The 27,066-nt window shown below is 42.3% G+C and overlaps 1 protein-coding gene and 1 pseudogene across 5 annotated transcripts in view; both read left to right on the forward strand.

Annotated features, from left to right (window-relative positions):
• acaca (acetyl-CoA carboxylase alpha) overlaps positions 1–27,066 on the forward strand; it is a 266,819-nt gene that overhangs the window by 225,667 nt on the left and 14,086 nt on the right. For 3 of the 5 annotated variants that reach the window (XM_069911758.1, XM_069911757.1, XM_069911759.1), the window contains 2 exons: positions 14,246–14,400; positions 17,278–17,448. In XM_069911758.1, the coding sequence (XP_069767859.1) occupies positions 14,246–14,400; positions 17,278–17,448 (326 nt within the window). Of the gene's footprint in view, positions 1–14,245; positions 14,401–17,277; positions 17,449–23,806; positions 23,985–27,066 lie in introns of all 5 variants that reach the window. The other 2 variants (XR_011348882.1, XR_011348881.1) reach the window with 1 other exon arrangement.
• Positions 8,809–9,646, forward strand: LOC138749754 (actin-like protein 7B; annotated as a pseudogene).

Below are 27,066 nucleotides of genomic sequence, written 5' to 3' on the forward strand. Positions count from 1 at the left end.
CCGAAGAGCCTGTTTCTATGCTGCAGTGATTCATGGTTCTGAAGGGGGAAACAACCTGAAAGTTATCAGTATATGATGGTCGCCAAGAAATCGAATGGAGATTATTGAAACAAAATTACTTTTACTTTGAAAGGTAAGAGTGTAAAGATTACTGTAGATGTATTTGCAGTGAGGCTAGATGAATGTATGAAATAAATGAGGAGAGAGTGCAGGTAATGGGGGAGGCATATGAAATATAAAAGATGACATGAATTTGTTTGGCATATGAAATATAAAAGATGACATGAATTTGTTTGGCATAAATCATCTGTGCTGTGTGTTTTGTGCAAACAAGAGGTTATATTTTAACAACATGATATATAAAAAGAAGCATTTTCACCATTCTGTGGTGAATTGATGGGTTGTGTTTTATTGTTGTTTATTCACTTTGAATGTTCATTGAAAGGAAAATGCTTCAAAAAAAGATAGCTTTTCTTTCAAGCTGCAGTTTGAGCTCAAAGCAAGCGAAAATGCTTGTCACTTTGAACAACTTGCATCTGAAGAGCCATAAAAGCATTAGCTATTGATAAAGACCTCAGTTGGATCAGTCATAATTGTTGCTCAACAAAGAATTAGTAACAAAGAACCCAGGCTAATGGAAGGAGAGCAGTTTTTGGAGCTTTTCAGAAACCCTTTCACACAAAGCATTGCATAATTTTACTTTTATGGCTAATTTAAGATTTTTTTCCAAAACTCCTGGTTATTCTGGATCACTGGTCTTTGATGTTTACCTCTCTCCATTTGCCACAAACAAGCAGTTAGGCGGAGTTTCCTGCTGACTCTAGCAGAAGCTGTGCCGGCACCATTTGTCTTTCACTGCTCACTTCAGGCTGCCTGATTCATTAAAGGAAATTTCACAGTTGTTTAACTCTTGAAAGACCGAGGACAACGATAAATCTGTTCCGATTCATTCTGCAAGAATTCCACCCAGGTAAAAATTACAAAGGTTCCACAGGATCCAGAGTTGTACCTTCTAGGGGACATTGGAGAAGTACAGTTTAGACTGTCCAAACACCAAATTCAGTTTGCGAGGGTCACCTTGTCAGTAGCCAAGAAGTGTACAGCAGTTAAGTGGAAGTCTGACTCCCAGCTAAATATCACACAATGGAATAGTGTTGCATTTCCCCTGGAGAAAATCACCAAAACTTTACAGAAGAGATATGGCACATTCATTGAAGTGTGGCAGCCGTATCTGAGGCACATAGGTGCACAGATATAATTCACGCCCTCCCCCTTCCCCGAATAAGAGAAAAGAAACGATCCGTCGCAATAGGTAAAGGATTAAGATTATGGTGAATGTTGCACAGATAATGTGTGTTTTTGCTCCCACCTCTCTTTATTTAATATCCAAGGTCCTCTATCTTCGAGGAGGATGGTTTACTTTGTTGGTATTGAGGTGGTTTTTGTATGTTTGTAGTTTTATATTTTGGTATTTGTATAATTCAAGGGATAGGGAGGGGAGGATGTTAGGAGGGGAAATAAGGACTCTGTAAATCATATTTTGTGGAAAGAGAATGTAAAATTCTGTTTATTAAATTTGCACGAGTCTTAAAAATCAAAAATAAAATATTAAAAAATAATTCCACGTAGGTAACTTGCAGGCAACACAAAGGTGATCTGGCCCACATTGCTTGGGGAATTCTGACAATAGCTTTGTTTATTTAACAATGTTAACATCGTTCAATAGAGCAAGAAAACAGAAGTTTAATACTGAAGCTCATTTGGAGAGTTTGTGATAATGATGGCCAAAAGCTTGGTTCCAAGGAGAAAAGAGAGGATGCAAGATTTAGGGAGGGAATTTTGAAATTGAAATCCTGGTAACTGAGGAAATGGTTGAGCATTTGGATACAGTGAAATTGTCATATCTGACAGAGTGCAGAGAACTCTGAGCATTTTGGGGCTTGAGCAGATATCTTGCTGATCTTGGCCCTGCGGTGAATTCAACAGCACAGGATTTCAATGTGAAAGATGATAATGCTGGAAACTGCATGGAAAAGGAAGTCAGCTGATTTTGTGCAGCTCCCATTCAGGCACCTCGGTGATGGGATGCTTGGTCCAACTTTGCTGAAGTCTCGAATTCTGAGCTGGTTAACAGAGTACAGGCCCTTCTCTATTCATTTGTGAACCAGCACCTTTCTTGCTTTGCAAGAAATAAATCATTTGAACTGAAATTGTGGCTGGAGGAGTTTGACAGAGGTTCTGAATTGTTCGCCTGGATAAGTTTAGAGGAGATTGAATTGTTCAGAAAGGTGATTGGGGATGGAGAGAAGGATACAGACCTGATCTGAGGGAATCAAACCAACTCTGAGATTGAAAGCAGAGGATTGGAGGTGGAACCAAAGATTAATGAACTATTTAAGGATGGATCCACTATAACTATATAACCACTTACAGCACAGAACAGGCCAGTTCGGCCCTACTAGTCCATGCCATAGCAAATCCCCACCCTCCTAGTCCCACTGACCAGCACCCGGTCCATACCCCTCTAGTCCCCTCCTATCCATGTAACGATCCAGTCTTTCCTTAAATGTAACCAATGATCCCGCCTCGACCACGTCTGCCGGAAGCTCATTCCACATCCCCACCACCCTCTGCGTAAAGAAATTTCCCCTCATGTTCCCCTTATAATTTTCCCTCTTCAATCTTAAACCATATCCTCTAGTTTGAATCTCCCCCTTTCTTAATTGAAAAAGCCTATCCACATTTACTCTGTCTATCCCTTTTAAAATCTTAAACACCTCTATCAAGTCCCCTCTTAATCTTCTACGCTCCAGAGAAAAAAGCCCCAGTCTGCACAACCTTTCCCTGTAACTCAGACCCTGAAATCCTGTCAACATTCTCGTGAACCTTCCCTGCACTCTCTCTATTTTGTTTATATCTTTCCTATAATTTGGTGACCAAAACTGTACACAGTACTCCAAATTTGGCCTCACTAGGAAGGTTTGAGACTCCCTGACTTCCAGATAAGGTCAGACCCCCATTAACTGGTCTTAGTAGTCTGGTTAAACCCTACTTCAGTGCGTGACATCTTGCACCTTTTACAAGTCTTGTCAGTGCAGGGAAATTTATTGCTGGTGGCCTCAAAATGTAGTTGAATACTATTTGACGTAATTTGCAAGCCCAGCGGTCTCCTTTTGAATGTTAAATATACAGAGAACCAAAGCAAAAAAAAAAGTATTTATTCTTTGATCAAATTTGAATTTGTAGCACAAAAATACATTCCTTGCCCTTATGCAAAGAGGAGACACTTCATTAGATGTGAAACTGAATGAGTCAGGATTGTACATCAGAATGTCAAGCCCTTCGGCCCATCGTGTCTGTGCTGATCAACGTTCCCATCTAATCCCATTGAACAGAGCTTGATATGCAGCCAACTATGCTTTGGCAATTCAAGTGCTCATCCAGCTCTCTCTACCACATCCGTCTGTGTGCTTCAGATTTCAGTCAATCTGTGGGAGGAAAGAAAATTCATCATTCTATCTCCTCTAAACTTATTACTCCTTCCTTACATCCTCTAGTCTTTGACACCTGAGCCGTGGGGGGACAAAATTATTTGGGCCTTCACTTAATATTAAGATTTCTGTACGTACAAGTATGATTTCTAGTCATCCTCCGAGTAAAGCTCGCTTTATTTTATTTGTTTAACTGAAGTGGCTCCATGCCCATCTTTCTCTGGCAATCCTGCCAACCCTGGCTACAACGGGGGTCCAGAGCCTGAGGTGCTTTTGTTTGCTGCCAATAAGTTTAATAAAGATGGTTAATTAAAATGGGAGTTTCCGATTGGCCAGCTGGCAGACACCAATTCTCCAGAGTATTCCACACGCTTTGAAAGCAATTTAAATATTTGAACTCTGCATTTTTGAACAAGCATTTTATTCGGAGGCAAACACTAATGGCTTCAGCGTGAGAACACTCGAATAATGGATCTCAGTAAGATGATGAAAACTCGAAGCTCTTTCACCTTGTATCATCCCTGATGGAAACCTAGAAGCTCGTGTACCACATCAACGAAAAATAGTCAACTGTTGGAGTGACTGAGTGTCAAACTGAAATTAAAGCCTGTATTTCATCCTATTTCTTGCTCTCTGTCTCATTGGTCAAGATGTTGAAAGGTAACTGGAAATACGAGAGGCTGCAGATACTGGAAATAAAATAAAAACACAAACAAGACAAACTGCTGGAGGGTCGAACAGCATCTGTGCAGTGAAAGGAATTGTCATTTGTGACAGGAGCCCAACACTAACTACATCTTCCCCTCTCCAACATCTGCAGGGACTGTTTTGTCTCTCTGTGACTCCTTGGCCTGTTCATCCCTCCCCTCTAACTCCATGCAACTGTAGCAGGGGCAACACTTCTGACATCTCCTTTCCCATTATCATGGTCCCTACAATCCTTCCAGATTCACATGCACTGCACATTCACTACCAGATGTTCCCAAGATGTTCTCAATGTTGGTGAGACAAAGCATAGACTGGATGACCAATTTGCAGAACATATGCATGCTTTTCGCAGCAGTCACCCAGAGCTCTTGGTTGCATGCCATTTCATCTCCTCTCCTTTCCCACACTGACCTGTCTGTCCTCAACCTCCCACTGCCAAGGTGTGACCCAATGCATATGAGAGGAACAAGACCTTGTATTTCCCCTGGGTAGTCTAAAACCCAATGGTATGGACATTGAATTTTCCCACTTCTATTACCTCCTATGTTTCCCTCTTTTCCATGACCATTCACTTCCTGCCTTCCCATTTTTGTTCCCCTTTCTAACGCCACCCACCATCACCTATTTTCATACCCCTTTCACTCCTGATTCCATTTATGTTCCTCTAAAAGTTCCCATATTCAATTTCATCATCTCTCAGATTCGAGGATTGGTATCCTTTGTGTCCCCATTTATCACCCTTCACCTTCACCCTCCCCCCCCCCCCCCCCCCCCCACAAAACCTGGTTCCATCTGTCTGTCCCTCTTGTTATTTTGTTTCTTGTCTGCTTCCACCTATCTCCCAAATTGCCTCTGTCTCCCAACTCCACCTCTCCCCTTCCTGCACTTGGTTCCATCTGCCCACCTATCACTTGGTAGCCCCTGTATCACCCTCTCCTCCTCTTTATAATGGCTACTTTCCCTCTCTGTAAAGAAGTCGATAGTTCCTTTCTGCCCATAGATGCTTGACCCACTGAGTTCTACCATCCTTTTATTTTTACTTTGGAGGGTGAGGGCATTTGTTCTGTCATTGCAGCTTTGCAGGTGATAAATACTGAGCTCAGGAAGAGTATAGTTCTCAGGTGACTTGGGTTAAGCTATTGGAAGTGAGGTTACAGACACTAATTGGAAGGAAAAAAAGATCAAGTAATTTCTTCCACTCCAGGTCACTGGATTATAATGTTCATGTTTGAATGTGAGAATGGCCATTTCTTCACGGGTATCAGCAAGTAACCAAAAGCAAAGCAATAATTGAAGGTAACTGAAAAAGAAAAAACATTATGTTAGTTTGTGAAGGAAAATAGATAAAGATTAAAAAACCTTGTGCGGAGTTGGGATGAAAGAAAGCTGTTTTAAAGGAACAACCTTGAATGAAATGTGTGTGGAAGGTGGTGGTGCATTTTAATAATTACATCATTGTGCTAAACAGGGATAATCTTACTGGGATGAGACCACAAACTGAGGGGCATTTTCTTTTGGAAAACACTGTCCTGCTTCATTTTAATGAATTGTCAGGTGCCAATCCATATGGCTCTGCAGAATGGCAACCAGATTGCACAGAGTTGCAGTCATGCAGGACCACAAACGAAATCCACCTTTGACAACAACAGAGCATTTAATTTGATGAGTAGATCTGTAGGGCAAGAATATCACAGGTCTGTAATACTGTCAAATGTAGTATTCAACCAGCAGAAAGAGACTGATGTTTGCATTCAGCCATCTAATTGCAATGTAAAAGTGCAGTTCTTCATCACTGTGAGTTGTATTTTGACCAGGGGCAATAGTGTATAAAGGACGTTATTAGATCAACTGGCTTTGGCTTTGCTTATCTAAAGTCAAAATTAACCCCTGGCTCCTTTATTCTCGTGTTGGAGTAGTTGTGGAGCATCCTCCTTTTCATTTATTCTTGTACTGCATTCACTCATTATTTTAGAATACACTTGATTTTTTCATTTTTATTTGCTTTTGTCATAAAATATTCAAATGTCTCTTCAGAATGATATGTTATTATTAAAAAATTTTCAGCTAATTAACTGGCATTTAAAGCAGCATAAAGGTTGTTCAGGTATTGTAATTTTCTTATAATTATTTCAATATTTTTAGAATTTTAGCAAAAATGTATATTTGAAAATACACTTATAGGTACAAACACATTTTAACATGAAATACATGTGAAAAATTCTGTCAGCTTGACCTTTCACACTTTGAAAAGCATTCACAGGGGAAATTTAGCAGTCTGTGAAGGAGCCAGGATCAATCAATGCCTGATTATGTTCTCATTCTGTGCTGGATTGATCTTTTACTGAACCGATGATAACAGGTCTTTGCCTGCTTCAAGAGGCAACCCAAAATGGGCTTTGACACGATTGGTTGTGACAGGGATCAATCTGAATTGTGCTGAGTGGGATGAAAGGCGGCCACCTCCGAAGATCTGAAAAAGCTACTCGGATTCATTGAGATGCCCTTCTGATAGCAAATTTGTTCCTTCCAAAGACTTTTCTCTGCTTTTCCTCCAACCTCTAACAGAGAACCAATTTCAAAATTCAGTGGGCCAAACCGAGAAATTGGCAAATGCAGCCCTTGAACGTTTGCTGTCAGTTGGAAAGAAGAGAATGGTTTCTTTCAGTGGTAATGAGCGTGACAAAAAGAAAGCAAGTAGGGCAGATCAATACAGGAGTGACAGATTAGAAGAGACACTTCATTTAAGACCAAAAAAAACAGAAAACCTTTCTTCTTTAATATGGTAACAGAAGAATTTGCATCAGATTTCCACTGCTTTTCAAAATTACACTTGTCAAGTATTACATGTGGCATAAAAGAAAAATATTGATTACAGTGCTGTGTCTGTGACTCATGAGACAGCAGTCTATTTCAAAGCATAGCCCTTCCAATAGATGTCATTTACTAACCAAGTATGCTGCTCTGTTTTGATTCGCATGGATGCCACTGTCACACCTCCAGCTTCTCTCCAAGGAAGTTTGTTCCTTGGTTGGAAGCTTCATGCTAGCAATCAACACGGGTTAAAAAGAATGGCTTAGTCATGCAGCTGACCTGCCTCCAAGGAAAGCAGCATATGTTGTCATGGTAAGTGCAGGAGGAGAGAAGTGGCTTTTTTTAAAACTTCTGCCCGGCTCAGTTTGTGACCCATCTGCCCAATTGGAAGATAGCATTTCTGGGAAGTTGGCCTGTTCCTTCTCACTGACTTGAAGTGGCAGGATGAAAAGCAGGAATTTGACTGGGGATCAACAGCAGCCAGTTTATTTTCACATCCATCTAGTTAGATCCTTTTAGGGCATTCCAGACAAACATGCAGTGAAGGACATCTAGACTCTCTGCAGTCATGAGGTGGATTCTCCCAGTTGGTAAAAAAGGGTAGCAAGCATCAGTTTTGTGACAAGTCCACCAAGGGCATCTGAAGGTGGTGGGCAGTTTAATAGGTTTGGGCTCCTAGAGTATGTTAACAAATGGACCAATGGCAGTTTTGGAAACCATGTCAGAAATTTCTCTGCTCTGATCAGAATGCATAATTCACCCAAAATCCAAAAAATACCCCTGTATTTTATTGAATTGTATAGGTCGCATTTTGGATCAAAGGTTTTCCGGATGGGATCAAGGCATCTTCATCAGCCTTTCCCACCTTTCTTTCCCCCCACCCCCTCAACTACACCACAGCCAAAAGACTTGACACTGCACTTGTGCTTCAATCTGGATAATGAATTAAAGACTCTGGAGTGGATCTGGATCCCACATCCTTGTGACAGAGAAGAGGTTGTAATTGCTCAGCTTGTGATGACACTCAAGCACATCCTTGAACCAGAGGGACTGTCTCTAAGAAGAAGAATGTAACTGCAACCCAGGGCTGTCCTTAACAAGTTATTTTTTACATTGTGTTGAGTGAGTTGCAGGAGCCAATAACTCTTGATTCCAAAGCTGGACCAATTTTCACAAACTTAAGTTTAGACGTACATCACGGTAACAGGCCATTTCGGTCCATGAGCCCGTGCCGCCCAATTACAACCAATTGTCCTGCAACTCCAGTATTTTTTGAAGTGTTGGAGGATACGAGTTCCCGGGGAAATCTGCAGACATGGAGAGAACGTATAAATTCCTTACAGACAGCATGCGATTCGAACCCTGGTCCCAATCGCTGATACTGTAAGAGCATTGCACAAACCGCTACACTAACTGTGCCGCCATTACAAATATCTGGTGCATGAATTCATTTGCATCAAATCCATAACATTACAGCACAGAACAGGCCATTCAGCCCATGATACCAACTCCACAACAATCTAATTTTTCCCTCCCTCACACCCATAACCCTTTATTTTTCTTGCATCCATGTGCCTATCTAAGAATCTATTGAATGTCCCATTGTACCAGTCTCCATCAACATCCAATGGCAGATTAACTACCACCTGGGCCCCTAGGTTGAGCTTTAGTAACACCTTCCTGATCTTGGCCCCCCTGCCCCACCCTTCGATGAATAGAATAAAATGATGTTAAATTGCATTAAATAACAATGATAAATAGATTTACCAGGGCTTCAGACAGCGCAGAAACAGACAGGATGGAGATCCAAACAACAGCACACACGTTCAGGAAGGAGGACACACTGGCACCGCCGCCCTCCAAAACCCAGAAATCCAACTCCAGGCTGTTGCAGAGCAGCAAGTCCATGAAAGTGAAGGCAGGCAGGGTGATAAAGAAGATCAGGGCAGTGATGATCAACTTAGGCACAGGTTACTGCAAGGCCGGCTACACTACACTGGGCTGCCCCTGTCTTTGGTGCTGCTTCCTTTGGTGGTGGGAAGGCCCATGCAGATGAGCACCAAATCGTGGGCGAAGACTTAGCTATGCCAGAGCCCACGTTGAAGCTGGTCAGCCTGCTGTGACCCGGCATCATGGTGGACTGGGTAACTCTCTTGGCTCACATCTTCCACATGGCCATAGGATCCTCCCTGAGGAGCATGTCGTGATGGTGGCCGATCCTCCCCTCAACCCAGCCAGCATCAGGGAGAAGATGGCCAAGATCTTCTTCGAGACTTTCAGCACCCCTGTCATGCACATCGCCTATCAGACTGTCCTCTCGCTCTAATCCTATGGCTGTACCACCGGCTGTGTGGTGGAGTGTGGCCATGGAGTCACCCACGTGACACCCGTGCACAAAGGCTACATCATGCCCCATGTGACCAGTGATGGCCAAAGCCGACTACAGCGGCACCGACTTTGGTGACTACCTCCTGAATCTGCTCAATGAGGCAGGTCACTGGTTAACTGAGAGAGGGTTCCAGATCGTGAAATGATGCTACACCTTGGTCAACTTCAAGGAGGATCTCAGCCTGGATGTGAATGAGCACCTGGTGAAGTATGAGCTCCTCGATGGCTAAATCATCACATTGGACTAGAAGTTGTTCCACTGCCTGGAGGCGCTCAGTCTGAACCCTCGCCTCAGCGTACCGCATACGTACATCGAATGGGTTCTGGTGTAGCTGAGGGATTCAGTGGCGCCTGTTTTTGAACTGGGAGTCCATGGCATCTGGCAAAATACACGGTGCAGGAGAGGGCCGTGGGGTCGGAGGCAGTGCCAGGCTGAAAAAGCCGGGGGAGCGGTTTCTCCTCCCACCCTCAACCCGCTCTCCTCCCTGGTTAAGCCCCTGCCTGGCTAGTGCCAGTTGAATGTAATGTGGCTGCAGGGAAAGGGGAATCTGGCTGGGACTGGGTTCGAGCACAGCTGTAGCTTGTGGATTTTGCAGTTTTGCCCAGCAGGCATGGGCAAAGGAGGCATTAAGCCATCCCTTACTAATCACTGGATCAGGATTGCTTAAGGTGGAATGCGAGTTTAGTGGGGCAGTTTAATAACAACTGAGATAGAGTTTCACCCATGAGTACATCAAATGGCATAGACAGCTTAATGGCCTGAATGATATAAGCTGTATTCGGGTGCATTCTCCGCCAAGAATGCGCCTGCAGAAGCGGTTGCAGCCCCGTGGAATGGTCTTTCAGGTGGCAGCCCTGAAAGGGACAGCTGCAGGAGAGGTACCTTGGAGCGCACTCCGGCTCCTGTCAGCGCAGAAGGTCAGGGCAGGGGTGGCCAGCATGGGACGTCGGGGCTGGGGGAGGGGGGGCCTGTCAGGCGCGGGAAGGGGGAGCTGTCTGGCAGGGATTTGGGTCGCCGGCTGATTGTCATCAGTCCGCCCCCTAGCAGCTGCATTCAGGTGCCGGGGACTACTCAGATGCGGAGGTTATTACCTCACGGAAGAGGACTGGTGAGTACTCCTCTGAGCCGCATCAGGCTCTTTCAGGTGGCCTCCTGACATCTGCATTTGGGTAGAATATGTGGCTTTACACCGGGGTTTTCTGTCTACCTGAAAGAGGCTATAGTCTTCCGTAACACCTGATCCTGAACCTGTCTTCGCCCATCTTCTGTTACAGAAGTACACTAGGTGCATTTCTCATTCACTTCTATTCCAGTTGTTCCAGAGTACTATTACAAGAATAAGGGTTGCATCTCTGTATTTTCCACACATGCATTCTTTCCAAAGCCATGTTTCAATGCAGTCCAAAGATCAGAGCTTAAAATTTAATTAATTCCATGAGTCAGTTTCACTTAACATTAGATATTTGCCTGCTTTGTCAGCTGAGGAACTGGGAAGACTCTCCATTCAGTTACAAATTATATTGATAGGAATCCAATTTATTTGAAATGTAATTAAAAACCCTGTGGTCTTGGAGTGAATTAGTCAAATGGTGTTGGTGTCTGAAGACCATTGAGGTGTATTATTCAACAGTTAGTTTGTGTTTGCTAGTGTGAAACAAGAAGGATATGAGACCACTTTAGTGATTTAGTTGTAGACATGTTTCTGGTTGATCAAGAGCTTGGTTTTACATTAGTGATTGTGAGCAACAAATCACCTCAGAGAGGATCAAGCATTGTGTAATCACTCTCTGCCTTCTCCCTCACTGCTGTTTATTTTTCAAGAGAACAGGAGTTGAGCAGCAAAAATCTTTAAAGCAACCCAGTTTTAAATTGAGCAGAAAATAGTCATTGACGTGTTTGTTAATATTACCTAAACCATTAGTTTGGATGGTTGGGCTGCCTTTTCAACAAGAGAACCGTCATTAAGAGCATAAACACTTTCAATCCAGCTTGCCCACTCTACACTTACAATCACTAATAAGTGTTCAAGTGCCTGTTTCCTAAGCTTTCCTTTTCCCATCCGTCCTTTAATGCACATGACGGGCTGCTCTGTGGTAAGGTCCATTCTGGTCCAGCTTTCACACACGTCACTTTTCCTACAGCTTCTGGAGGCAAAGTTTCAGTAAAAGTGAAAGATTTTTCTTCCATTTTCCAGTTATATCACCATAGTCGCTGCAGATTTAAGTATCTGTCCAAACTATATTTGCTTCATGTCAAAATGAAGCTGTTTTTGATTACTGGACATTAAGGGTGTTGTCCTCTCCTCATTAATAATTATCTGACAAGTTTTCAAAAAAGATGTGTGGAGCTGATAGATTTCAAGCATTTACAGTGACAATCTCTGCAGACCTAGAATATTTTTTTTAATTTTGCTGACTCAATCATAACCTGGCACAATGTAGCATTCACCCTATATTGAAATCAATGCATTAATCAGATTAAATAAAATGAGTGGGGCATCATTTCCCTCACGTTTCGATCCCAACAAAGGTGTTGGAAATTATGCTCTTTCTGCAGACTGGGACTGAAAACTGTGAATTGTCCCCGTCCACTTATCCTAACGGTGTCACAGGCCCTGGAAAATAGAAGATTTATTGCTGTAAGAAACCAGCATTCAACCATTTGCTTTTTGAAGCTACTTATACACCACCTACCATTTAATTTGGATTTCATTTACAGTTTGTTGTAGGTTTGTGTCTGGAAGAAAAGACTGATTTGACCACAAACTGAAGGTCATGAGATAAGTATGTTAGTCTCTGTATAAAACTAAAGTTACCTATTCCGAATGTCAAAATGGAAGAGGTTTTTGTGGCCCTTTGAAATGAATGGGTAAGAATATCAGAATGTCAACTAGATTTTTGACTCTTTGAAACTCTATAAGGATTGAAGCCCAAAGTTTGCATAGAGGGGAGAGAATGGACATGTTGACTCCAAGCATCGACCAGGTTGGGGAGTGGGGGGGGGGGGGGGGGGGGGGGGCTGTGAGACTGTTTAAAGCCAGTCCATTGGGGAAGTCAGAAAAGCTGCATTATTTGGAGGTCCTTCAGGGAACATAAAAGAGGAAGATGAGGAAAAAGGAAGACAAAATCACTCAGGGAAATTATAAAAATTGGTCAGTTTTAACTGGATTCATGCTGCTTTCCACCCAATCTTGGACATTGCTTCCTTTTTTTACTGATTTTGGCTAATAACCTCTAAGTGCTCGGCAGTCCTTGTTCCGTATTGCGATGTCATGCAGCTTTAAATGAGGCTGATCGTCCTGTTTCCAAATGTTGCACCAGCTGCGAGGTGAAAGAAATGACATCTCGTTGCTCTGTTATTAGAGGGAAACATGGCAGAGATACTGAGAATGTCAACTGCATCACACAGAGAAATTAATTGTCAAACTTTTCATCAACTGAATAGGGCTAAATATAGAAGCAGCATTTCTTCAGACCCTCTCGGCAGCTCAAAGTGAAATAAATTATACTTGATGTCACAGATTTAGGCCTGTTCTAATTTGGTCTTGCTGAATGGTGATCAGTAACGATAATGAGTTTATTGTCATATACATTGTGCATATGCAATGTGCACCAGAATTCTTTCTTGATAGAGTAAAACCCCTGTTATCCAGAATTCAAGCCCCAGCAGCCTCAAGCAACTGGCAAAAAAAAAATAGGTAAAAAATACTGGTTTAAAATTGGCGTGCCTCATTGTTAGTTTGTCATTCATGCAATACGCAATATGAAGAAAACTGAAAGTTCACTTTATCTGGCATCTACCAATCCCTATAGGTTCCGGATACCAGGGATTAAAAAAAAATCTACAATAATATACATTGAATTAAATTGAAAAAGAGATCATAAATGGAAAAGGTAGATAATAAATATCCAATTACTACAGTGCAAGATTTTTTCAAATGACGTTACAGTAGTGTAGACAGTACATGGTAGTTTGCTGGAGATCGTGATATTTTTATCCGTGTGTACTAAAGTGGTCGAATTGCTGTTTTGTGATAATTATTGCATCTTCGTTCAAAAAGGAAAGATCAGAGTTCATGACTAGCTGCTCCCACTGTCCTCTTGGCAAGTTTAAAAAGTCTTCATTTTGAAGTTGAATCTCATGCAGCATTACTCCTGGTCTGGACATCCAGTGGAAGAGGGGTGAATGATTTCTGCACCTATTCCAGTCCAGCAACCTTGCCAATCAGGCAAGCATAACAGTCCTGCCCCCTTGCGCTTGCTGTCTTAAGTTGGCTGCTCCATCTGAAATGTGCATAAATTTAGACATAGAGCATGGTAACAGGCCCTTCTGGCCTGTGAACCAGTGCCCCTACATACAGCAATTAACCTACATCCCTGTACATTGTTTTGAACGGAGGGAAGAAACCAGGGCCCCTGGAGGAAACCCACACAGAGAGATGGGGAGAACGTGCAAACTCCTGGCAGCACCAGTTTCAAAGCTGGGTCGCCGGTGCTGTAATAATGTTGATGCTGTGCCGCCAATAGTGGTGAAATTAACAAGATCTGTCAGGGTGCAAACCCCACAAATCAGGTCATTGTTCACCAATGACCTTCAGAAAAAGCAATTTTACTATTCCTTATTCAGTCTCGCCTAAATGTAACTCCATACAGATGAGTATGATTGTCTCTCCATTGACAATAAAAAAAAAGCTGTCCTGTGCCCTCTGAATGGCTAATGGTCATCAGCATTCGAACAACGTAATGGTGTATCATAAGGGAAAGCCCAAACATTAAAGGATTGCCAGTGATGTTTGATCATTGCATGCTCCTTGTATATTTTTATAAAAATATGTCTTTCTCTGCAGGCACCCCGGAGCTAAGTCCGTGTGAGCGGAAGGAACTAGAAACAAAGCTGAAAGAGAGGGAGGAGTTTCTCATACCCATGTATCATCAAGTTGCTGTGAAGTTTGCTGACCTTCACGATACACCAGGTCGCATGCAAGAAAAAGGGGTCATCACGGTTAGTGATCCAATTCATCTAAGTTGCTCTACTGCTAATCTTCTGCTTCTGTTTTGATTACAGGGTGACCCTAGCAGTCCTTATGCCAGCAACTCAAGATTTCTGTCTCATTTGCAACACCATTTATAACTTTGGCTTCCACTTATTTTCTCCTGAGGCATGGTCCCCTTCTGGTTGGAGCTTATTGTAAGTGGAGTCTCATACATGTCGGCGAGCAGATTATAAAGAGTACATGATCTGGCTCAGTTCAATTAGACATTTTAATTAAATAGATCAGGTTTCAGGCGTGACCTGAAGAACTATTTGCAAGGAGACTGTAAACCTTAGCAGCTATAATGAACATTCACCCAAGTTCATTATACTTGTTAAGGTTCAACCTGCCAGAGGGTTGAAATTCTGAGATCTACAGTTCATTGCTGAAGCTAGAGAGAAAGATCAGTAGGGATTCCATCAGGGTGCCTATTTGCCACATGTACACCCAGCCTTTCCCCCTCCTCTCCATTTCACTCCACACAGACTAATTACATCACAGCTTTGGATTTATTTCTGAAATCACTCTTGAAATTATAATTTAAACATAATCTGTAGAAATTCTGATTGCTTGGATCTTTGCGCATGTGTCTACAAATCCAGGCCAGAATGTTCTGTGCGATCCTGACTGAGGTTCAGAGAGAGTTATTTATTGGCACCAATCTAGTGAGATCCTGGATAGATTTGGTTCATTTGTAAATTGTGACTTGGATTGTATCAATAAATGTACATAACATGGCATTGCAAATGAAGTGAACAACAATTGTGGAACTGACTTTGCCTACTTCTGACTACATGAATTGGGTTTTCAAAGGTAATGTGAATCTTACACTTTTCCAGTCAGTGCTTTCATGTATAGATGTGACTCGATTCGTTAGTTCAATCTAGAAATTAGCTCGCAAGAAGAACGTAAGTGCAGTAAGAGTCCGAAAGCCACTTGGATCCAATTCTGACATTCAGTTGATTCACTGGTTTGTTTCTTATCCTTTAAAACCTTTAGTGGCAAAAATGAACCGAACATGTTTCCCAAAGAGTTTCAAATTTCTACTCCCCTCTGTCTTTGGAATTGTTTCTAGACTTGTATTGCCCAAGTAGTGGAGAGAGTATTTTTCACTGGCTACCTCATTTCCCTCCATAACCCTCTAAATCCAAGCTAATATGTGCAATCTCTCCTTGACATAAACCTAAGAGTTTAGGGATTTAAAAAAAAAATCTGCTCCACACTCCCTCCTGTGCCTCCCATGCCTTTCCCATGCATGGTCAGACATGCATCAAATGATGTCACTCTATGTGCAATGCTCTTTTATATTAAGTGTTGTCAGGGAAATTAGTTCACATGATTCAGAGGGGCAACAAGCGGTGAGCACTGCCTGCGCAGCCACGTTTCCATCGATCACCAAATTGGGATCCCATTAAAATAAGCCATTTAATTTAGTAAATGACCATTGGCACACCTTCTGCAGCACACCATAATTCCTGGCTCGATCAAATGACTTTTACAGGAATAAAAACATCATGCTGGAGAAGTTCAGCAGGTAAGACAGGGTACTTTATATTATTAAAGATAGAGACATGACCTACGTTTCAGGCTTGAGCCCTTCATCAAAGCATGAACAAAATGTGGTGGGGGAGGAGCTCAGTCCCACAGGTAGGAGGTAATAGGTGAATAAGGGAAGGAGGGCACACCATCAAATGGGGGTGGGGAGGTAGCTCTGTGAATAGAGTGGGAAGGGGGTGGAGAGCTGGAGGAAAGAAGACAGGGATGGGGAAGGGAGGGAGAACGGGGCATGGGCTAGCAGAAACTGGAGCAGTTGATGTTAATGCCACCTGGTTGGAGAGTACCCAGATAGAAATTTGTGTTTCTCCTCCAATTTACGGGTGGCCTAGGTTTTACATGAATAGACATGTCAGTGTGGGAGTGGGGCATGGAATTAAAATGGTTTGCCACTGGGCATTGGCATCACCAGGGTTGGTGTCGCCCAGTGCGGTAACTCTTGGTACGTGTCTGTTTTCCCCCCCCACCACCCCAGCCGTCGACCTCTTTCCTTACCAGACCAAACAGAATCCTTAGTAATGCTTTTTGTACTAATGTTGCTCATAATTGTAATTTCTGTATATATCACTGAATATAACGGCAATATTAGTGAGATAAACAACTAGCAAAATTAAAATTACACCTTCAAATTACAAAATCATATACCCAGCATAAATGTATTTAAAAATACTAATTACTGCAATATTGTAGCTAAAACACCAGAAAACTTGACCAAACAGCGACTATAAAAACACAAAACACCAGCAGCAATGAAAACAACAGCGGATGCTTGTTGCACGTGCAGACGAAACCACATGATTCGAAGTGTCACTGTAATTGGGCAATAATGGCAGCTCTGACCAAAATGCATTAGAAGGTTGAAAACGTAAATTCGCATCAAGTTTTAGTCTTGTCGATATATTGATATATGTAAGCTGGGCTTGCAAAAAATATTTTTGTTGTTTTAACTAACTACAGGGATATTTTTATAAAAAAATAATAAATTTCTGCTGAAACAATGTACAAAAGTTTTATAGACAGTCATTTTGGTGTCACCCCCCCCTCTGATCGTGACACAGTGTTAGGTCACCACATACCCCCCCCCCCCCCCCCCCCCCCAGTGACACCAGTGCCATTGATGCAGACAGAGCGAAGGGGCTCAGCGGAGTGATCTCCCAGTCTGTGTCTAGTCTCTCAAACATAGAGAAGACCACTTTTAACCAAAAGGTTGAACTTTGGAGATGAGAGTGATATGTACTTTACACTTCAAGTTGTGCCAAGTAGAATGTAAATAGTTTCTCAATTAACTGCAGGATGTCTTGGATTGGCCAACATCACGAACATTCTTCTACTGGCGTCTGCGCAGACTGCTGCTGGAAGACACAGTGAAGAAGAAAATCCTGGATGCAAACTCTGAGCTGACTGATGGGCAGATTCAGGCAATGCTTAGACGTTGGTTTGTGGAGGCTGAAGGCGCTGTGAAGGTAAATTTCTAAGTAGCTGCGGTTTCATGTTTAGGATTTTGTGTTTTTATTCTCTGTAACCTCATTATGACTGAGAAAAGCCAGCATGTCAAAGAATGGTACAGATATTAATACAGAGATTATTCATTTTTATGTTTTTAAAGTGGTAGTGGAGGTGTTTAAAGATGTATAGGGCTTTTTTTAAAACATGGAGAATGGTAGATTCCTGGATCCTGCTGTCAGGGATAGTGGGCCATCGTTATGTACCCACACTCTTTTCTGTGTACTGTTCTATGTTGCATTATATAGTAAAGCCCCTGGTAGTCAGCACCTTTTGGGGCCGATAGATGCCAGATAAGTGTATTTTCTGGTTGCTTGAGATCACGTGGTTGTGTAGATTGGTGAACTAACGGCACGGATTGCCAATTTGTATTTTTTATCTGTTATTCTTATTTATTTTAATTTTTATTTAATTTCCTTAGTGTTTTTTTTTGCTGGATGCTTGAATTCTGGATACCAGGGACTTTACTGTACTTCCTTAGCCATGTTGCTACATTATTGTTAATGTTGCTGTATGATGACATTTCTTGGTTACCTGTCCAAATCTATACCCTTTATTTCATTATGAACTATTTTAATTTAATTTAGACATACAGCACGGTAACTAGCCCATCCAGCCCACAAGCCTGTGATACCCAAATACCTCAATTAACATACAACCCCCTTGGGTTTTGAAGGGTGGGAGGAAACCGGAGCACACGGAGGAAACAGCTGCAGGGAAAAACCTACAAACTCCTTTCAGTGTGCTGGGTTTGAACCCGGTTTGCTGGCTCTGTAATAGTGTTGCGCTAACTGATACGATAACTGAACTGCCCCCAAACATTTTTTTAAATAAAATTCTTATCAGTGGTTCAAGAAACTTGATCTTCATTTACTTGAAAATCAAATAATTCAGTTGTCAGTGAGAGGTTTAAATAATGTGTGTGCATGAGTGAAGGTAGTGGGTTGACAAGGCAAGGGAGTGACAAGGTTGGAGAATGCTCTGCTGGTACAGAAACACACAGGCGATGGGCTTGGTAATTCGAGGCAAGGAACCCACGCAGGCTGTGGAGTTCTGGCGAATGCAGTTGAGGGATTCACGCTAGGCTGTGGATTGCTGGAGACTGGCTCAAGACAGGATAAAGGGGAACCACATATTAGAACAGCGACGCAAGAGGGTGCTGAAGGGTTCCTGATCGTGTCGGAATCTGGAGCTTGGGCTGCTGATGGTTTTGACTAGGCTCTGTTTTGCTGCGGGGACTGTGGAAGCGCTGGAGGCGAATCCACGGACACCGTGACTCTATTCCTGTCTGTCAGAGGCGCTTCAGCCAATTTCTGCCGATGGCAAATCTGTCTGCCTTTTGGCAGATGGAAGCAAATTCCGTGTCTTTATTACATGACAATAAATTGAATCTTGAACGGAGGCTCCTGCAGTTTACACTGATCTGTGTGTTTCCGAGTCATGTGCGTGAAACTCTCAGTGCCTTCATAATTGCTGCTTCAGATTAAGCAGGACATGGGCCAGAAATTCACAATGGGATTTGATGCATTTCTTTTCAAGGAGACTTTGAGAACATCCTTCCATCCTTTCTTCTGCCTTCCTGATAATTTCTTGCCATGATAGAGCTTGGTGTAGTGTGTCTGTAGTGTACTTGATATGCCCTCACTGATAGAACCATTGGATGGTTGCCAGGATTTCATCTGGGAGAGGATCCAGATGTTGGTTTACTACTTTCTGTCGATGAATGGAGTCAATGTTGGTGGTAATGAAGGTGTCTGAAGTGCCACAAACAAGAACAGTGGACAACAATTTTTTTTCAAAAGGTTTGCTTCCTGAAACAATATTTGTGATTACGATAGACAACGTCAAGCTGAACACAAAGATAATTTCAGATTTGCTGCATCATGTAGGAAGTTGGAAAAACATTAATTTTATGAAATTTAGCATGCTTCTTCGCAAAATGATGCTGACACATTGCATTAGTTCAGCTGATCTAAAAATGTTTTGCCATTGATTTTTTCTTTTTTACTCAACATCTGGTGCTTCTCACGTCAGTGACCAGCACTCGTCGGCCAGAATTGATTCCAGTTGCCCGGATACCTCTTTTCCCTGGTTGCAATGTCCTGGTGATAACTTTCACTATGTCCGTCACTAACTGGACCAAGATCAGCAGGGAAGAAGCCCAAGTACAGATGCAGAAAATGAATTTTCAACGACATGTTGTACCTCATGATTTTATGTGCTTGAAGTAGGCAAAATATGTAGGAAATCACCAAAATAGGTTATATCTTAAAAAAAAAAGTACATGATAGAAAGGTTGTAGGGTGATTTTCATGATCAGCAGCCTAAAATCCATAAAATACACCCAAAATTGTTCAGGAAGCAATATCTTCGTTGCTCAGTGTAATATAACCATATAACCATTTACGGAGCGGAAACAGGCCATGTTGGCCTTTCGAGTCCGCACCAGTTCTTGCTGAAGCTGTGGGCAGAAGCTCTGTTAACTGCCCAACTGTGCGTCCTCCTGTAGGAATCACAATATAATGTGTCTACAACATTTGGGCAGAGTGGAAACCTCTTCATGCAAATTACTGTAACAATCTGTGGTTGTGGTGAATCTTGAAGAGAACTTTGGGGACCAAGGTGAAAGGTAGTTTGGTACTAGAAGGAGTTTTGTAGCAAGAAATAAGGAATAAATAATCAGCTCCCACAAAGAAAGCAATTCAGAACTAATATTGGAGTGCGTTACATGCCGTATAGGTCTCAATGTGCCAGGGAACCTTAAATAATTGTGGAGAGGCATGTGGACCGCCAGTCTCAATGGGGCCGATATGGAGGCCACAGTATATTTGGGCGGGGGGGGAGACTGAAGTAGTATTCATCGGTAGGAGAGAATTGCAGAAGAAACCAACTAAATTTGACTTTCTCCAGGAAATGAGGTCCATAAACCTGTAAGCGGAGTCCGAAGGGGGCCATAACCAAACAAAATGGTTGAGAATGGCTATTATTGTCCATTGTCCATAGCTCCCCCTCTCGGAGTCAGCAGCTATGGGTTCCCCTACACCTGCGGGTCCCCAACTTATGGGGAACCAAAAAATCTCGGAATAGATGCAAGTTGGAATTGTACCTGCATGCATAGACTACCAAAGTCTTAAAGCAAACTTTTTAGATAAATCTTTTCTTATCGAACATTTGACGATAACATCTTAAAGCTTCCTGAATTTGTCAATTAACCTTGGCAAATCTTTCCACATTCTGATCCATGCTTTCCTTGTTAGTCAGCGTTCTGTGGTCCCAAGGCTGGGCGTGACCATCTTGATTCCTGTGTGCACACATGGGCCTTCCATGGGTTTGCATATTGGAGTTCGGTTGGCACATGCAAGAGTTAAGTGCACTGACGATATTGAATTTGCATTCCTAACTCTCACAGGTGCGCCAACCAAGCTCCAATACGCAAACCCACTGCGCATGCGCCTCCTGAAGACTCCCACATTCACACAGGAATGAAGATGGTTGCGTCCAGCCCCGTGACCCTGGAACGCTGACTAACACGGAAAGTGCACATAGTTTGCCTCTGACATGCTCTGTCATAGTTTGTGAAATGCAACATAAACAACGTAAATTTTATATATTTTTTAAAAAATTTGCTTGTCTGCGGATGGCTGTAAGTTGCCTGGATCGTAAGTCGGGGACTACATGTACAGAATATCAATCTCATTGGCTCTCCTCATCCTGTTCTCCATGTGGTGATCAGGCCTCTGGTAGCAAGTTGACAACTGACATAGCTGGAGGTCATTGGTTAACTGTAGAGCAATATGTGATTTTTATTTGATTTTTTTAAATGTATATTTAACTAAAGACTCTCATTGGCAAAGTAAGCCAAATTCAGTGCTGTGCAAGAGTGCTGACACATTCAGGTCATCAAAGTAGAAGAAGTGCAGATATTGGATGAACAGCAAAAAGCTGGAGAGACTCATGGGGTCAGGCAGCATCCATAGAGAGAAATGGACAGGCAATGCTTTGGGTCCTGACTATCCTCTTGTTGTGTTTTTTAAAAAAAAAAATAGCTCACCTTACCTGAAGTTTCCTAATCATTTCCATCCAATGTCCATTGAAATCAATGGAGTTTTGGAACTTACACCAGTTGGAATCCAGCATCAAGATGAGTCTGGGGTTGGAAAATCTCGGACTTCTAGGCTTCACAGTGAAAGTTCAGGATGTTATGGAACCATCTGTCAGGTCTGGTCAATTATTTCAGATTAATGTCCTTTATTAGAACTGGATCAGGTTACGAAAGTTTTGAAAGGACCAATTTAGCTGAAGAATTAATTTTGTTTTATCTCTCAAGATCTGCACAATAACCCTTTCTTGGAACTCTAGTCCACCTGAGAGTTCGAGTCCTTCACCTTTTCAAGGCAATAATATTAGTAATTGAGAATGGAATATTTATCACATTTTCCATAAAGGCCATCTCCAGCCCACTTAAAGATTATCTTTTCATCATGGCATTCGATTTAAATTTAGACATACAGCACAGTAGCAGGCCCTTTCGGCCCACAAGCCCGTGCTTCCCAATTCCACCCAATTGATCTACACCTCCTGGTGTGTTGTGAATGATGAGGGGAAACCCACCCAAAGGGAAAACGTATGAAGTCCTTACAGACATCACGGGAATTTGAAGCTCAGTTGCTGGCGCTGTAACAGCGTTGCACTAACCGCTTCACTAACTGTGCCACCCTGAAGAAGATCAATCAGAAGTGTCTGTTGCTCTAGGTATGGTTTCCCATTCTTATTGGGAAATTTGTTAAATTGTCCTGCATTGCCATCCTTCACAAAAAAATAAATCAATCAAAGCCATGGTTTTTTTTTTAATGTCAAAATTCAGTCCTGTCGCATTCAGGGTTGAAGGTGTGCTGAATTATATGGCAAGATTAATGGGTACCTTTCCTCATTGGGATCTATGTGGACAAGCATGCAGTTTGGATTCAAAGCTAAAACTGTCAGTTCAAATTATTTTAGTACCAAACTCCTGAACAATTATTTGCATTGTTTGTGGTGCAGTTGATTTTTGTTTAATCCATAGAGCAGTTTTGTAGTCTTCATATTACCCAATCAGTGAAGTCCAGTCAGGGGTGGAAGTAAAACTTCAAAAGTGGATGAATCAATAGTTATGATTTGCAATTTTCTGTCATCTAAGAAGACTCTCAGTCTGATCCATTAGATATTTGACGTTGCTTAAGCACTAATTTCACTATCCCGTTATACTTTGTTTTGCAATTAGAGTTTAACCCTTTGGACTCTAGTCATTTTAAACCTTCCCTAATATATACTCCAGACTGGGTCCATGGGTAAATTACAGTACGAACACCAGTACTAACCAGTCCCAGGAAACGGGGACATAGAGTATATGCGCTTATTGGTAGTTCCTGAAAACCGAGACACAGAATGTATGCGCTTATTGGTGGTCCCTGTAAACAGGAATCCAAAGGGTTAAGTCAAATAGTGAGACATCGTAACAACAGCAGTTCCACTTTTAAAACAAAAATTTTAAAATGGGAAGATCTCATCCATTTATGGAAAGAGAAAGCAATTAATGATTTGGATCAGAAACCTGTCCTCAGATTTTTCCCAGTTCAGAATCAGAATTTTATTGTCATGAACATTTCTTGAAATTCATTGTTTTGCACCAACATCATAGTGGAAACAATTATATAAAGCATCTTACAAGTAAAAATAATGCAAGAAAAAGTAAGGCATAGTTCATCGTTCAGGAATCTGATGGCAGTGGGGAAGAAGCCGTCCTTGTGCCGCTGAGTGCTCGTCTTCAATGGTAGCAGAATAGAGAGGGCGTGGGGGGTGGGGGGGTCTCTTGTAGTCGTCCTCGATGAAGTGAAGACCCGAGCCCATGATGTCGCGGGCTGAGTTAACCACCCCAATTCCAGGCAGTGATGCAACGAACCAGATGCTCCCTATGCCCCACCTGTAAAAATTTACAAGAGTCTTCGATGAAGTACCCTGAGGAAGTGTTCCTGATGATAAGTATTTTTCTTTTGGACACTGGCAAAGGCCAGTTGTATTCAGAAGATCTATAATTCTATACCAAAAATACTCTTAATATGTTTTAAGATACCACTTACTGGTGTTTCATATAAATGTTCTGTTTACAAATAAGGAAACACCACTTGGCATTATTGAAAATGAAGTAAACTTCCTCAAAATCCAAGATTATTAATTTTAGAACAAATCTGGTGAAAATAGAACTAATTCTGATTCAAATGAACAGAATAGATCAAAGCGGCCATATTAAATTCAGAGTGCTCTCTTATTCTTTCACTTGAGGTACTGCTTCAGTCTCTTCACACTTGCTAACAGCACCGTGTACAGGAAATAATGGGAAGTAAAGTTTCAAACCATCCCAGGACAAAAACAACTGTCCCCAACCTTGGTCATATCATTGCTTCAAACATTTGTTGCAGCACAAAGCAAATATACTCTGGAATCATGCCAGCCTCCCCAGGTAGGATACAATTTGTATGCAGCTGTTTTGTTAACTAACACTCAGCTCTGATTATATTAAGCTACAATTAATCTGCACCCTGGAATGTGTTGATAGGAACTGGCGTGCTGTTACTTAATTAAAACCAAAAGGATTAAAAATATTAATGGTATTAAATATTCTCCTGAACCACCAGCACTGGAATTCTTGGATAAATCTGCACTATTTACTTAAGCCTAAAAAGAACAGTCATTTGCATGTTTTGAATCTTCAGTCTCATTGACAGGTGAAAGGTAAGGCTGTGTTGAAGAACAAAGGGACAATGGGGGGCATGGTTCTACGGGGTATGAAGAAGGGGCATTTGTTATGCTTGGTTTTGTCACTCAGAACATCGAGTACAGGAGCTCGGACATCATTTATAACTGTACAGGATCACTGGTGAGACCACAAGTGGAGTACAGATTTGATCATCCAACGAAAGGAAAACGCTTGAAGAAACGCTGGAGAAAAGATCCACCAGAGTATTGCCAGGATGGTAGGCCTGAATTACTAAGTGAATGGGGGGAGGAGGGAGCTTAAAATCATAAGGGGTGTATAATAGATAAATATTCAAAGCCTTTCTTTCCCCCCCCCCCCCCACCAGAGTAGGTGATTCTAAAACCAGAGGGTGCATTTTGAGGCGAGAAGGAAACGAATTAAAAGGAACTGAGGGGTACCTCATTCCAAGATGTATGGAATGAATTGTCAGAAGAAGTGGTGAAAGGGGAATGATTGCAACATTCAAAAGGCATTTAGACAGGTTCAGGGCTAGGAAAGGTGTATAGAGATATGAACCAAACAGGCAAATGGCATAGCTGGATCAGCATAGACAAATTGAACTGAAGGGCTCAACTTCGCAAGACTGAGAGCAAAAACAAAAGTCGGGCATTGTGGCGCATGAGCTACAGTTTGCTCATTACTGTGCACTGGTTGCCCAGTTTCTCAAAGACTTGGAGGAGATCATCAGTCACTTTGCCAGTGTTGCCAAGAGCTTCAGATTGAGAATCAGTTTGCAAAAAATCAACCGGTCCCTGGCTCAAGCTACAAAGAACTCTGTCCTCATTGAGGACACTTGTCTCAATACTGTCAACCAGGGCAGCACAATAACATCCTCAGTTTCTCTCGATGCAAAGATCAAAAGGACCTGGGGGTTTGGCCACAGAGCATCAGGTTGGCCACCAAGTGCAAGGTGTACAAGGGTGCTGTCATATCACTTTGCTATATGGATGTTCCCTGATGAAGATCACCTGGCGAGACAAGGTCTCCAATAGCAAGGTCCTTTCTCGAGCCAGAATGCCAGCAGTTTCAACCTTGGTGATGTCAGTCCAATTGCGCTGGCCTGACATGTTTTCAGAATGCCTAATGGAAGACTGCCCGAGGACATCTTGTATGGCCAACTGTCCAGTGGTACCCGAAAACGAAGAGGGCAGTGACTATGGTACAAGGATGTACCTTAAGAAAGCTGATATTGCCAATCAACATGGGAGGATCTGGCATAGTGAGAATCGAGGTAACAGACGAAAGGCACAGGAAGCACCACAACCGAGCTTCTGCCCCTGCTGTCTCTCTACGCCTCACCTGCCAAATATTTGTCAAGCAGAGCCTGTCCAAGATTGGCCTATACAGCCACTCCAGGATGCAAACATCAAACTGACTGAAAGGAACCATCATCATCCTATGGGATGGATGGACATGAGAAGAAATCAATTAATCTTTTATGCAACTTGAAAGTGCATTTTAGAATTACAGGCTGCCAAAAAGACTTCGGGAAGCACCTTTGGTTTTTGTTCAAAATTGTTTAAAAAAAAGTTATTCATGAACTAGATCCACAATAGCTACCTCAGGGTTTAGCCTGGCATGGGTAGATGTAGTCATGGGAATGAAGAGGTGCTCTGTAGTACAGTGGATGCCAAGGAACTCTATTTGGAAATCTGCTAGGGCAGTGGTTCTCAACCTTTTTATTTCCACTCTCATAACATTTTAAGTAATCCCTTACTAATCACAGAGCACCGTGGCATAGGATGCTCTGTGGTTAGTAAAGGATTACTTAAGGTGGTACGTGAGTGGGTAAGAAAGGTTGAGAACCAGTTTGCTGTCGAATTGGGATCACTGGTGAGAATACATTTCTATATTTCATTTATTTCCCCTTTTGTTCATCCCGTCCTAAAGATGGTTATAGAAATAAAGCAAGGACGAGTATTTATGCAGTGCCTTTATATTCCATTCACAATGTCCCTAATCCAGTGGTTCTCAACCTTTTTTTCGCACTCACTTACCATAGGTGCTCTGTGGTTAGTAAGGGATTACTTAAAGGTAGTATGTGAGTGGAAAGAAATAGGTTGAGAACCACTGCCCTAATCTCTTCACAACCAATAGATATGTTTTGAACTGTGATCTCTGTAATGATGTGCTACAATCTCAGGCATCAGCTGTTCCTGACAAACTTTGTCACAGTGATTCAAAAATCATTGAGAAAGGGGTACAGTCAAGCCTCTTGCTTGCTCTTTGGGAACTGGGTATCGCTGGTCAGGCTAGTATTTATTGACCATCTGTAATTGCCCTCAAGATGATGTTGATGAGCTGCTTCCTTAAAAGGTACCCCAACAGTGTTGTTGGGCAAGAAGTTCCATCATTTAGATCCAGTGACATCAAAGGCCCGTTGATACATTTCCAAATCATTGTGTCTGAGCTGATGGGGGTCCTGTATGCTACAGGTAGGAGTGTTCATGTCTTCTGCTTTGTCCTCATTGGTGTATAGCAGCCATTTTCAACAAGGGCAGTGTCACTCACCCCCCTCCCCCACCCAAACAGATGGGCCACAGCACATTTAAGGAGGGGCCATAGACCGGGGGAAAAAAACCTTTGCATGTTTTTTATGTATTTGGAAGTACAGAATCAATCAGCTAAACTTGGCTCTCCTTGTCCTCACCTACCACCCCACCAGCCTCCGAATCCAACACATTATCTGGCGAATTTCCTACAGGACATGTTTTTCCTTCTCCCCTCTCAGCCTTCCGTAGGGACCACTACTTCCGAGACTCCCTTGTGTACTCTTTCCCACCCC

The sequence above is a fragment of the Narcine bancroftii genome, chromosome 14, assembly GCF_036971445.1.
Source record: "Narcine bancroftii isolate sNarBan1 chromosome 14, sNarBan1.hap1, whole genome shotgun sequence".
Taxonomy (NCBI): domain Eukaryota; kingdom Metazoa; phylum Chordata; class Chondrichthyes; order Torpediniformes; family Narcinidae; genus Narcine; species Narcine bancroftii.